The 13,072-nt window shown below is 50.3% G+C and overlaps 1 protein-coding gene across 1 annotated transcript in view; it reads left to right on the top strand.

Annotated features, from left to right (window-relative positions):
• The first annotated feature begins 475 nt into the window (after nucleotides 1–475).
• SCYL3 (SCY1 like pseudokinase 3) overlaps nucleotides 476–13,072 on the top strand; it is a 16,819-nt gene continuing 4,222 nt past the window's right edge. The window contains exons 1-11 of the mRNA XM_030953538.1: nucleotides 476–590; nucleotides 4,329–4,603; nucleotides 5,438–5,623; nucleotides 6,253–6,366; nucleotides 6,979–7,035; nucleotides 7,720–7,822; nucleotides 8,336–8,447; nucleotides 8,793–8,870; nucleotides 10,271–10,410; nucleotides 10,698–10,885; nucleotides 11,975–12,146. Of these exons, the coding sequence (XP_030809398.1) occupies nucleotides 4,439–4,603; nucleotides 5,438–5,623; nucleotides 6,253–6,366; nucleotides 6,979–7,035; nucleotides 7,720–7,822; nucleotides 8,336–8,447; nucleotides 8,793–8,870; nucleotides 10,271–10,410; nucleotides 10,698–10,885; nucleotides 11,975–12,146 (1,315 nt within the window). The 5' untranslated portion in view covers nucleotides 476–590; nucleotides 4,329–4,438. The remainder of the gene's footprint in view (nucleotides 591–4,328; nucleotides 4,604–5,437; nucleotides 5,624–6,252; nucleotides 6,367–6,978; nucleotides 7,036–7,719; nucleotides 7,823–8,335; nucleotides 8,448–8,792; nucleotides 8,871–10,270; nucleotides 10,411–10,697; nucleotides 10,886–11,974; nucleotides 12,147–13,072) is intronic.

Raw genomic sequence — 13,072 nt, 5'->3', positions numbered from 1 at the left:
TTTTCAGGATGGTTCCCAGACCCAAGCTGGCACCAGTGGCAACTCGGGCTGGTTTGAGAGTGCCAAGTGTCCCCTGCAATCTGCCATCAGGATCTAGGCTGGGGTGTTTTCCTTCCCAGGGGAAAGGTGGGAGGTTTTTGTTTGTGGGCCTGTGGCTGGGAGTGGCTGGCTGGCTCCTGAAATTCCGCGATACACATGATGCTTGGGTGGTCAGGCATTGGAAAAGGCTGCCCAGGGCGGTGCTGGAGTCACCATCCCCGGCGGTGTGTAGGAGGAGGCCGAACCCGGCACTGGGTTTAGCCTCGAGCGGCGCTGCATTGTTCCATCTCCTCACAGGTTTCCTCCAGCCCCGACGGTTCCACGGCTCCCGCTCCTGAGGGAGTGCGGCGGGAGGTGCGCCCTGACCCAAAATGGCGGCCGCTGCTCCGCCGGCCGCGCCCCCCGCGCTGAGGGCGGTGCGGCCGCCGGGCGCCAGGGGGCGCGCGAGGCGGGCGGCGCTGGCGGCCCGGCCGGGGGAAGGACGGACAGACAGACAGACGGAGCGGCCGGCGGGGCCCAGCGGCACCGGAGCCCCGGCCCGGCGGCGACAGGTGAACGGGGACGGGCGGGCCGAGGGTGGAGGTTGCCGTGCGGTCTGACGGGCGGGCCGGGCCCTTCCAGCACCGCTGGGGACGCGGTGCCTCTGCCGCTCCCCGGGCCGGGCTGTGACCGCGGGCAGCGGGCGAAGCTCCCGCAGTGGCGGCTCTGGCTGTGCTGCTCCGGGGCTCCCGGGTGTTAAAACCGCGCCCTGCCCGGTGCCCGGGGTCGGGTCGGCCTCGGGAGAGCGCGGTAGAGCCGGGCTTCCTGCCCAGGGGGCTGCTGGTGGCCCAGCTGCCTGCGGGGTGCCGCTTGTGCGGGGGTGTCGCCTTGGGACACTTCTGCCTTCGGGAGCGATGCCCTGGCACCGCTGAGAGCCCTTCCCGGAGGCTCTGCTGGCCTGGGAGGTGGCGGGCAGGGCGCCTGGAAAGCCGGGAGCAGCCTCTCAGTGAGCTGGTGTGTGTGTTTCAGGTGAATGCGCATACAGCGGCTGTCATTCGCTCCGCAGGAAGCTAAATGGGAATTCCACCTCTTTCTGGTGGCAAATCCACATTGTCCTTTACTACCAATCGCTTTGGCTTTCCCTGGCGGGCTCCTGTCTCTTCCAGGGTGTTCTGTATATTACATCTGACATTCACGTTTACAATTTGTTGGAAATAAGATACAAAAGGGTTAATGCTCTTAACTCCTAGTTGCGTGAGTAATGGTTTGTTTTGGCTCCGGAGAGCCACACCTGGGCACAGACCTTTGCAGATGCTTTTGCCAGCTGGAGTTTCAATAGCCGTAAAAAAAGCTCGGGGTGCCACAGGCTGCTCCTGTTTGATCCCGAGAGGAGTTTCCCTGGAGAGGGGCGGTGTGTTTGCAGCTGCCTGTTGCACAGCAGGTGTCAGCTACATCACAGGCGTGAGGATGACTCTGGTGTTGCAATATTCAGCATGAGAAGAACATGGAACTGTCGGAGCAAGTCCAGAGGAGACCGTGAAGTTGATAAGGGGACTGGGGCACCTCCCCTGTGGCTGGTAGAGTCGGGGTTGTTCTGCCTGGAGGAGGTTGCGTGGAGACCTCATAGGAGCCTTCCAGTATCTGAAGGGGCTCCAGGGAAGCTGCAGAAGGGCTCTTCATCAGGAAATGTGACAGGACAAGGTGGGAATGGCTGGAATGGGAATGGCAAATGGAACCTGGGGGAAATTAGGTGAGGTGTGTGGAAGAAATTCTTCCTTGTGAGGGTGGTGAGGCACTGGCATAGGTTGCCCAGAGAAGCTGTGGCGGCCCCATCCCTGGAAGTGCCCAGAGCCAGGTTAGATGGGGCTTGGAGTAGCCTGGGATGGTGGAAGGTGTCCCTGCCTATGGCAGGGGAGTAGAATGAGATGAGCTTTTAAAGTCTTTTCCAACCCAGACCATTCTGTGGTTCTGTTCCTGAACTGTGTGTCTCTGAAGACAATTATGTCCATGTGCATTTGGAGGAACCTGAGGCATCAGGCCAGCCAGATACTTTCAGGTGTCCTGAGTGAGAAATCATTGCGGTAGAACAACTAAATGAGGCACAGCTGGGAAGAGCAGAATGCAGAGAAATGCACTGGCTGTGCCCAGGAGCAGCAGCTGGTGCTTTGCACACAGGTGAGGAGGATGAGCTGGGGCAGCCAGGGCAGAGCTCCCAGGTTCTGTCTGGGGACAGCATGAATGCCAGGGAGCTCACCAGAGAAAAATCCAGTTTATAGGCATGTGTTATTGCTGCATTGTGTTTCCTTTTTACCTGTCAGCCCCTCTGTGTAGTGCTGGGAAAGCTGCAGTTTAGACTTCTAAAACTTTCCCTTTATGTCCTAAAGGTCCCACTTAAGGCATCAGTGCTGAAAAGGTGCAGATCCATGCCTGACACCAGAGGGGAGATAATGAGGAAGCTGCAAGTTTTCAGTTCAGATTTTAGATGGATCAGGACACAGAATTAATTAAAAGCCCCCGTTCTCCCCCCCATTTCAGGCTGCAGAGGTTGTTGTACCCTCGCTTGTACCCTCTGGAGGGTTAAAGGAGCCCGGGAGCTGTAACAAACCTGCTCTTTGCAAAGGCCCTGAGCACTTCTGAGCTCAGGGCTGCTGGGAGAGCGAACTGGAGACACAGGTGAGGGGCCAGAGCAGCAGCTTGGGGGGAACAGCTCTGCTGGGGAGTTGGGAGACTCCTGTGGTGTTGTCTCCCTGAAGCCTCAGATCATGGCTGGGAACAACCACAATGAAGCAATTCTCCAGTTGCAAAAAAAAAAAGCTTGGGGGTGGGCAATTTACCCCACTTTTCCTCACAACTGAGGGTTTGTTCTGTCCCTCTGATTCCTGAGGAGGGTTTGCTGACTTCTGTGTGCAGACAGGTTCAGGTCTCACCCGTGGCCTGTGATCACAAGCCTGATGACAGAGCATGTGCTGGGTCAGTGTTTTCCAAAAAAGCCTCTGCAATCAGTGTGTTTGTTTTACTGGTTTTGAGTGTGAGGAAACGGCACAGAAATCTGTGTCAGCCTCTTCCTGACAGGCTGTGGGAGGAAGGAAGGGTTGGCAGGCAGAAGGAATATTTGTCACATGGAGAGAAGGTAATCAAGGGGGAGAACATGCTCCTGGAGGGTACCTGGCTATAGGTAACCTCCTGAAATCCAGCTTGTAACCCTTCCTCCTTCACTGAATTCTTCTCTGCCTTGGAGAATTGAGGAAAGGTGTTTTTAAGAAGGCCAGGGGCTCCTTGTGGAGTGGGAGTCGCACTTTCTAACTGTGCTTAGTGTCAGTTTAACCCTTGGAGTGGGTGTTGCTGGATCCTGCTTTTGGTGGGTCTCAGCCAGGGCAGGGATGGGCTGTGGGTGCTGCACTGTGTCAGAGCTGCTGGTGATGCTGACATAGGTGCCAGTGCAGTCCAAGCCCCACTGCTGAGAGCTGCTCCTGTTGATCCAAACCCTTTTGTGGACACTGGGTTTCCTTTACAAAGTAAACTTCGGGCATTTTCTTGTTGTCCTTAAAACTCAAGGAGAGGATACTTCTCGGGTTCTGTGTTGCTGGAATGGCTCCTGAGGTATTAAAGAGTCTTTTTTTCCCAGCCCCATGATCAAAGAAGAAGTTGAGGTTCCTTCGCTCTGGTTCTCAAGGTTGTTTATTTTCTCTGATCTGTTCCATTCTTTCTCTGGCCTGCTGAGATCTGTCCAGCAGGTCGGGTTGTGGCACAGCCACTGCCCTTGGGGTGGTGTTAAATTTTTATACTATGTGTACTTTATTTACAATTATTTTCCAATATCTATCACCTATTAAACTGTCAGTCTCTACTGACTGTAGATAAATTTTTATACTAAGAACTACATGTACTTTATTTACAATAATTTTCCAACACCTATCACCTATGTTAGACAGTCTGTCTCTACTCTAAACCAATCCAGAAGTGTCACCATCACAGCAGAAGATGGAGGCCAAGAAGAAGGACAGGACATGCCCAGATTCCTCCATCTTGCCTCTTGAACCCCCATTCTAAATCCCCAAAATTCTACTTTTTCACCCTGTGACAAATTAACTAGCATTCTACTCAAACTCTTGTGGCTTGTAAATCCTCACACAAAGTTGGTAATTGTTTCCATGGGCTAAAATTGAAGGCACAGGTGTTTTTGATTCCATGCCAAGGTCTCTGAGCCCCTTGCTAGGGTCTCAAGTCCTCCAGGGCAGCCAGAGGAATGTCCTGGGTTCTGACAGATACTGGCAGGGGGAGGTTTTTCATGTCTGTTCCTTGCTTTGCAGAAAATGCTCTGAATGTGACCTGGACAGCACCTGCTGCAACTAAACCTGCCCAAAGCAAATCCTCCTGCAGCCAGGGCCTTTTTGTGGTGAGCAGGGCAGCTGTGCAAGGGATGGGCTCGGAGAACAGTGCTTTGAAGAGCTACAGCCTGGAGGAGCCGCCGCTGACGCTGCCCAGCGGGCACAGCATCCACCCGGCCGTGCTGCAGGATGGCAAACGCGCCTCCGTCTTCGTGTACAAGAGGGACAGCCAGGACAAGGTCAACAAAGCTGCCAAGGTACTGCCTGGGCTGGGACACACTGCACAGCTCCCCCTCCTTCTGTTGGCAGGATGGGAATCAGTTAACGGGGTCAGACCCTTGGGAGTGAGGGCAGGAGGAAGGTGGAAGCCAGCCTGGCCATGGGGCAAAGGGGGTTGGCAGCTGCAGAGGTTGTTGTGTGCTGCATGCTGAGGGCAGCAATGTTCAGACAATGCAATGTTCAGACAGCCTTTGCAAGCTGCTGCCTCCTCCTGCAGATGCAAGTCAGGGTCTTTCTTGGGTGAATTCCACCCAAAATACCATATTTATTATGAGTAAGGCTTTTATTCTGTGTAAGATTTTCTCCATCCAGTGCCAGCAGGGAGCTTACAAGACAGATGGAGAGACAAGAACATGTAGTGACAGGACAAGGGGAAATGGCTTCAAACTGAGAGAGAGAGAGTAGGTTTAGATTGGATATAGAGGAAGAAATTCTTCTCTATGGGGGTGGTGAGGCCCTGGCACAGGTTGCCCACAGAGAAGCTGTGGCTGCCCCTGGATCCCTGGAAGTGTCAAGGCCAGGCTGGGCAGGGCTTGGAGCAAGCTGGGATAGTGGAAGGTGTCCCTGCCCACGGGAGGGAGATGGAACAAGATGGTCTTTAAGGTCCTTCCAACCCAGACCATTCTGTGATTCTGTTCCATTATATTGTAAAGAGTTCTGCAGCCTGAATGAGGAAGTTTGCAGGGTGCTTGGTGAGGAGCAGGGATGGGCAGTGTGAATTCCATGAGAAAGCATGGCTAAGGGGGCAGGACTAAGCTGTGCACCTGGAGGAGCTGCCTCAGAGGAGGTCTGACACATCTTTGTTCCTGAAGCACCTGAAAACCTTGCGCCACCCTTGCCTCCTGCGCTTCCTCTCCTGCACTGTGGAAGCCAACGGGATCCACCTGGTGACAGAGCGGGTGAAGCCCCTGGAGATGGTCCTGGAGACACTCTCGGCTGCAGAAATCTGTGCAGGCATCTATGATGTGTTGCTGGCACTCATCTTCCTCCATGACAGGGTGGGTACCCCTGGCAGCATCATCAGGCTCTGCTGGGAGATGGAGGAAATGTGACCGTGTTGTACCTGGCCTTGTCTGGGTGACTCGCTGCTGATTCCTCCCAAAAAGACAGGCATGTACCCCACAGTGCTTGTAGGCTGATACTGCTAAACTTGCCTGCTTTGAAGGAGGAAGGGCAATTGAAAATGTTGTGGAAATGAGGGAACAAGCACTGAGAACACAATCTCAGTTCATGGATCTGCTTGTAGTACTTCTTGCTTTGGGGATTGCAAAGCCTTGGTGTTTGTGTACAGCTCATGGCAGAGATTGGTGTCACTGCTGCTCTGTCTGGGCACTCTGTGTTTGCCCAGGTAAATCCCAGCTCAGACTGTAGCTCTGGGGTTTTGTGTTCACAGTTGGATTTATAGTTGCATTGCAGGGGCTGTGACAATTAGAGCTTTGTCTGCTCTAAAACCCTGGCCCTCCTGCCTGGCACCTGCTGGTCACCCACAAAGTCCCAGAGGAACTGTGTGGTTTTTTGGCAGCTTTCCCTCAGACCCCTGCAGTACCTAATTCGTGCTGATTAAGATTCAACATCTTCATCTATCCCCCAAGTCAGTTACCCTTTTTTTTTGGTTTTTATGTTTTAGGGAAACCTAACTCATAACAACGTGTGTTTGTCATCCGTGTTTGTGAGTGAGGACGGGCACTGGAAGCTGGGAGGAATGGAAACAGTCTGTAAATTCAGTGAAGCCACCCCAGAGGTAAGAGCCAAGCCAAGTGCACCCTGGATGGCCGGGGGAGGATTCCTGGCCTGTGGAGTCTGGCCATCTATGGGGGTGAAGGCCCAAGTCCTTCCACTTAGCTGGATTTGCTATTAAATGTGTTGGCTCACTTCCAGCTCTGTCCTGGATCTTTGCTCTGAGGACACCATTGCTATAAACTAAAATGTCCACACAAATTAATTCTCCATTAGCCAAAACACAGTTACTTTTCTAAGGGACACTGCTGGCTGGAGAGTGAGAATCTTTGCTCTTCTGGACTGATATTAAAAAAGAGCAGGAAGAGTCAGGTTTAAATGAGCCATTAAGAAAAATAATTTAAATGCCTCCTTAGCTTGTGCTGGTGGCATTTTCACTGCTTGGTAGCAGAAAGAACAATTCCTGTTTTGATTTCTGCTGAGGGATCAGCTCATGGCCCCGTCTTGGCACTGAGGGGACAGGGAGGCAGCTCATGGCCCCCCCTTATCACTGAGGGGACAGGGAGGCAGCTCATGGTCCCCTCTTAGCACTGAGGGGACATGGAGGCAGCTCATGGTCCCCTCTTGGCACTGAGGGGACATGGAGGCAGCTTATGGTCCCCTCTTGTCCTTGCAGTTCCTCTGTCACGTGAGGTCGGTGCGAGACCAGTCGTGCATCCCCTGCGAGGAGATGGTGAGTGACAGCTCAAGGGGCTCCCTGCTACCAGCAAAGAAAAACCTGGTGGAAATATTTTTACATTCATGTTGTATTTCCTCATGTCTAAATGGCATGGAAGTGGCTCTTGGATATTATCTGAGGTTTCCTTTTGTCCCTCCTCTGTCCCATCCCTGCTTTGGGAATGGTGTTGGGCACAGGTAATGCTACTTTTGAAATGCTTTGTGTTGCTTCTAAATCAGCAAAGTTTTGCAAAAATCAGAGTAGTTGCTGAGAGTGCCCAGATCACTGTGGTCCCATGGTTGTGTAACTCTCAGCACAGGCTTTTCCCTACCTGTCAGTCACTTCCTAGCCATTGAGAATCCTTGGAGCTGCCTGTGCTGAAGGAGCAGCTTCTGCTCTCTAATTACTGCCTGTTTCCATAGAAATGCTGAAAGCTGTTGACTGCCTGCATTCATCAGGGAGTTGTTTCATCATGATGGAGTTGCTCCTTTGGGTTATAAATTCCCCAGTGGAGGTTTTTTTAGCATAATATTCTACTTGTAGGGTACACAGTGGAGCTTTGGTGCTATAAAAAGAACTAGAGAGTGTATATGGTGGGGGGGTGGGAATAAAGACTTATGGAAAACACCACATATTTCATAAGCTCCTGCCTTGCTGGGGCTTCTTTTTTGTGTGTGTTTTGTTTTGTTTTGTTTTCAGTCTGCAGACTTCAAAATGCTGCCCAGCAGCTACGGGCATGCGAGGGATGCCTACGCATTTGGGACAACAGTAGAGAATCTCCTGACAGTTCTCAATGATCAGGGTGAGAATGACACTGGTTTCTTTTGCGGGTGACAGGCCCTGTGGTTCACTCCTGGTGTGGTTGAACATTCCACCTTGCTCTGCAGCTGGCAGCAGTGTTGTAGGCTCAGTGGGCAGTGTTGTTCCTTGTTTGCAGACTTTTTTCCTGTGTTCCCCTTTTCCTGTGGGGACGTGGTCAGGTGTGGCTGGAGGTCACCAGCCTGTGTGACACGAGCACTCCCAAACCTGCTCTGGTCCTGCCAAGGGTTGTGGATGTGGCAGGTGGGTCTTGAGAGCCACAGCTGAGCAAGGGCTGCCACTTCCAGCAGAGAGGCAGCAGGAAGTTTCTTGGGAGAACAGCAGCATTCCTTGGAGGCCCAGTAGCCAGGCAGGTTAGGAAGGGAAATGGAAATGCTATTTTCCCCTTCCTTTTGCACTTTTGCTACAAATAAGTTTTGTAGGGGGTGGAGGAGTCCTGAATGTATCTTGTTCAGTGTGGAGAGAGGAATCTAACTGTAGATGCTCTGTATTTCAGTTTCAGCAGATATTCTCTCCAGCTTTCAGCAAACCTTGCACTGTACACTGCTGAATCCAGACCCAAAGTGTCGCCCACCACTGTCCAGCCTATTGTCTCACGAGTTCTTCAGGTAAGGACAGGAATGTCAGGCCTCTCTTGGTCTTGATCCTGCTTTGAAGGTGGGATGGGAGTGCAGGCTTTATCCCTGCCTCTTGCAGGGATCCTTGACAAAGAGGTTCTTTGAATTAGGAAGGTGTTCCCAGCCCTCCCAAAGAGGTGCTGAGCAGCAGCCTTCAGCTGTCACCTCCTTGCTGGCACTCTTGATCCAGCAGCATTTGACTTGGGTCCCATTTGACTTGGGTCCCTCTGTCTCTTCTCTCTGCTAAAGGAGTGGTGGGGGGTTTCAGTCTCTTCACAGTGGGTGGTTTAAGCATCAATAAGGATTACACTTGACAGCTTTTGATTTTGTGCTTAGGAATGATTTTCTGGAAGTTGTGAATTTTCTGAAGACCTTAACGCTAAAGTCTGAGGAGGAGAAAACTGAATTTTTCAAGTAAGTGAAGGAACTGTAATGTGGAAGCTTCTTATTTCAGAATGATAAAGCACACTTCAGCAAATGGATTGTGGGGGGACCTGGGAAGGCTCCTGGCCAGAGGTGCTTCCTCAGGTGGCAGATTTGGTGGCTTTGGCAGAACACTGTTCACTCTGTAACACTCTGGGTACTCAAGCCAAAGTAAGAGCCCTATCAAAGAGGAGACTCTCCACTTCTCATTTCCTAGTTCCTTGTGACTGGTTTGGTGTTTGGGAGGAGCAGTCCCCGCTGGGCTCTGCATCATCCTGATGCTCCCCAGCCTCCAGAGGGATGCAGCTGCCAGTGAGAGAGTTTGCAGTAAGACTTGCTGGGTGAATTAATCATGTGGTGCCAAGAGTAAAGCTGTTGCCTGTGATGGATGTCTCAGCTGCAGTAGTGGAACATCTTGCAGTAAATCCTACTGTTGGGCTCCCCAAGAATTTTTCTTGTCAGGGAATTTTCTGTGTAATCATGGCATTATCTAGGCCTGAAAAGGGGAGAAGCTGTTTTTTTTTCTTTCTCTATATAAAAGAGCTTTGGTGTTCTCACAGAGCTGTTTGCTTGCCTATTTTATACATCAGTTATTTTTAATTAATTTGAGGTTTAAGTGGAGAAGTAAGAGGAGAATGGGGATCCTTAGCAGGAACATTCAGAGTGTTTCTCACTGTCTCTGTGTCAGCAGAGTTTACTGATGGAGGGGATGAACAGTTTGCTTAAAAATAGGGGAGTGCTGCCCTTCCATCAGGCAGAGGGGCCTTCCCAGCATGTGCACCCTTCTCTGGTCTCCTCCAAGTGTAGAGAGAAAGCAGTAACTGATATTTAGTATTTTAAAAATGAAAATCTGACAGACAAGAGCAGTTGCACAAAATTAAACTCTGATAAACCCAATCTGTTGGCCTCATTAGATGGAAGTGGTTTCAAAAGGGGGATTCCCTTTGTGCAAGGGAACTTCCCTTGTGTGGTAGGTAGAACAGCCTTTTCCAAAGCAGCAGCAAAATCCTTGTGATGGACCAGTGTGTGGAGTGAGAGGAGAACTCTCTGCTGCAGTTTTGACTGTAGCTCTTCACAGGAGATGCCAGCAGCTCTGAGGCAGTTTGATGCCCCAGCAGCTTCCTGTGCCAGTTGGATGTGCTTGTGCCAGCCCATGATCTGGGTGTGGGGTGTTTCAGGATGTGGTTCTGGCTCCTGCTCTGTGCTATCTTTGCCTCAGGCAGGAGCAGAGGATTCTCTCTGTAGGTCAGAGTGCAGACAGAGGAAAAGGCTGCAGTGGGACACTGACTCTGGATGAGTCAGACACAAAAAGGGGAAAATGATATTAAGGGAAACAGGCATAAGTGCATGGAAGGCTGCCTTGATACTAATTGCTGTCTCCTGGAATGCAGATTCCTGCTGGACAGGGTGGCTGGCTTGTCAGAGGAGCTGATAGCATCACGGCTGGTGCCTCTCCTGCTCAATCAGCTCGTGTTTGCAGAACCTGTAGCTGTCAAGAGTTTTCTTCCTCATCTGCTGGGCCCAAAGAAAGGTGACCTTTAAATACTTCCTCATCGCAATTATTCCTGACAAATTTGGAATGAATTCAGAGCAGTTGTTTCATTGGATCAAGGGAATAGTGGTGTTTCCCTAAGCAGAACAAATGCTGTAAGAGACAGAACTGGACAGGACAGTTACCTGTGCTTCCTCCTTTGCACTGCTCTGCTGGTGCTGGGAGGAGAATTAGCAATGATCCTGGTGTCACCACTCAGTAGCTGCTGGGTGAGCTGTCTGTGCTGGGTGAAGCAGCCTTTTCCCATCCTCACCTCTGTTCCCTAGAGCAAAGTGGGGAGAGCCAGACCAGCTGCCTGCTGTCACCAGCCCTGTTCCAGGCCCACGTGATCCCTGTGCTGCTGAAGCTCTTTGAGGTGCACGAGGAGCACGTGAGGATGGTGCTGCTGTCTCACATCCACGCCTACGCCGAGCTGTTCTCTCGGGAGGAGCTGAAGAACATCATACTGCCCCAGGTTAGGGACAGCACACCAGGGGGTGCTGCATCCTGGAATGTGGGTGCTGCATCCTGGAATATGGGTCATGTATGCTGGAATGTGGGTGCTGCATCCTGGAATATGGGTGCTGTATGCTGGAATTGGGTGCTGCATCCTGGAATATGGGGGTAGCACGGTCAGGACAGACGGAGACCAAAGATCTCTGAAGCCAGGTGGTGGAATTTGTGGTTTATTGCAAAGAGCCTGGGTGCAGGGCCCTGCTGGGAGCTGCCAGCCACAGCTCAGAGCAGGCCCCAAAGAGGGAGAGAGAGGTAAAGAGAGAGAAGGCAAGAGCTTGGTAAAGAGGATGAGAGAGTGAGGAAGGGTAAAAGAGAGTGAAGTTCCTGTTACAATTCCAGAAATCTTCCGTGCTGAATATTCTAATTTTCACTAACCAATCTAATACAAGATACAGATCCTATAGCATTTACATACAGCCTATAAGAATCATTACATTACCATACTGTGTTACATTTTAAACCCTAAAAACTCCTCTTTGGACCCCTTCTGCCAAGCCAGCAGGGTCTGCTCTGACCCTTGGACCTGTCTGCAAGCAGAGGGTATTGTTTCATCAAAAGGGGATTACCTTCAGCTGGCCATGCCATTGTTTTCCAGTTGTTCAGTAACTGAGGGATCTCAAAGCTTGCTTTCATTTCAATCTCATTTATAGTTTCTATACTCTCAAAATCTTTTGCCAGGCAGTCATATTTATAAGGCTTTCCTGTTTCATCCTCCCCAACATATGGGACTTCACAGAATCACTGAATGGTTTGGGTTGGAAGGGACTTTAAGGACCATTTAATCTAATCTAACCCCCTGCCATGGGCAGGGACACCTTCCACTAGACCAGGTTGCTCAGAGCCCCATTGACCCACTAGGATCAGGCACCCTACTTAATTGGTAGCACAAAGTGGAAGGCTGATTTTATGCTCTGAAACAACATCCAGTCTTTGCTGAGGGCTGTAGGGCATTAGAAATGAGATGTGCTGCAAAAGTAACACTTGAGGAGGCAAGCAGTGCAAAAGCAGAGTTTTCTGCTGTGCTGACATCAGTGTGTTGTTGGTGCAGGTGTTGCTGGGCCTGAGGGACACCAGTGACTCCATCGTGGCCATAACCCTGCACAGCCTGGCTGTCCTCGTCTCCCTGCTTGGGCCTGAAGTGGTTGTGGGTGGAGAAAGAACAAAGATCTTCAAAAGCTCTGCACCAAGTTTCATGAAAACTGCTGATCTCTCCCCAGAAGGTAAAAGATACAGTCAGAGTGCTCTTGGGGTGCTCGCCTGCTCTGTCCAAGCAGTGTAGGCAGAATTTCTTGGATTATTAATCTGTTCCTGGTGACAGGTTAATTTAAAAAAAGGCTAATTTGCAGCCAAACTTGGATTTTAAGTTAGGTGCTATTTGCAGATACAGAATTGGTATCAGAAGAAGAGTTATATAAAAGTATTTTAAGTATACCAAATATATTGGGGAAAAATGAAATCTCTTCCTCATTTAAGAATCCCTGTAAGTAAAGCAGATTGTGTGTGTGTGTATGTGTGTGTCTTTTGTGGAAAAACTGTATTTCCTTTCTGAAGGATTTATATAGGCAGTTATTTAATATTCCCTCTGTCCTCTCTGTTCTTAAAACCAGCAAATCTCATGTTCTTCCCCCAATTTCTATTCATAGATTGGAAAAGGAATACCAACTTCCCTATTTTCTCAGCTCTCTGGAGGCTTTTCAGCTAATGCAAGTGAAGACAGTAGCCCCTGCACCTGCTAGATAACTTGGAACCAAGTGTGCTAAGGGAAAGCTTCTCTGGATACTGAAACTCAGAATATTTATAACAAGGGAAAAGCATCTGTGCAACTTTAGATGTAGAGATACCAAATGAAATGCATGACAGAGATCAGTTTAAGTGCTTGCTTCCTCTTAATGTGTGTACTGGCAGCTACCACCCTTCATTAAAATCTGTGGATAGCTCACTGCATTAGTTTCTTTACATTATTTATTTTAGTAGACTGTAGTAAATAAACCACTTTGGATCACAGGGTGAAACCAGGTTTATTTTTCAGAATATACTTAAAATGAGATCTGATTTAACTATTGATAAAAAACAAAAACCCCACCTTTGTCCTCAACAGTGAGTGGTGATCTGCAAAAAGCAGCACAAGAGGCTGAGCATATGATGC

This window comes from Camarhynchus parvulus, chromosome 8, assembly GCF_901933205.1.
Source record: "Camarhynchus parvulus chromosome 8, STF_HiC, whole genome shotgun sequence".
Taxonomy (NCBI): Eukaryota; Metazoa; Chordata; class Aves; order Passeriformes; family Thraupidae; genus Camarhynchus; species Camarhynchus parvulus.
The sequence above is the reverse complement of the archived record's forward strand: the minus strand, read 5'-3'. Positions and strand labels throughout refer to the sequence as shown.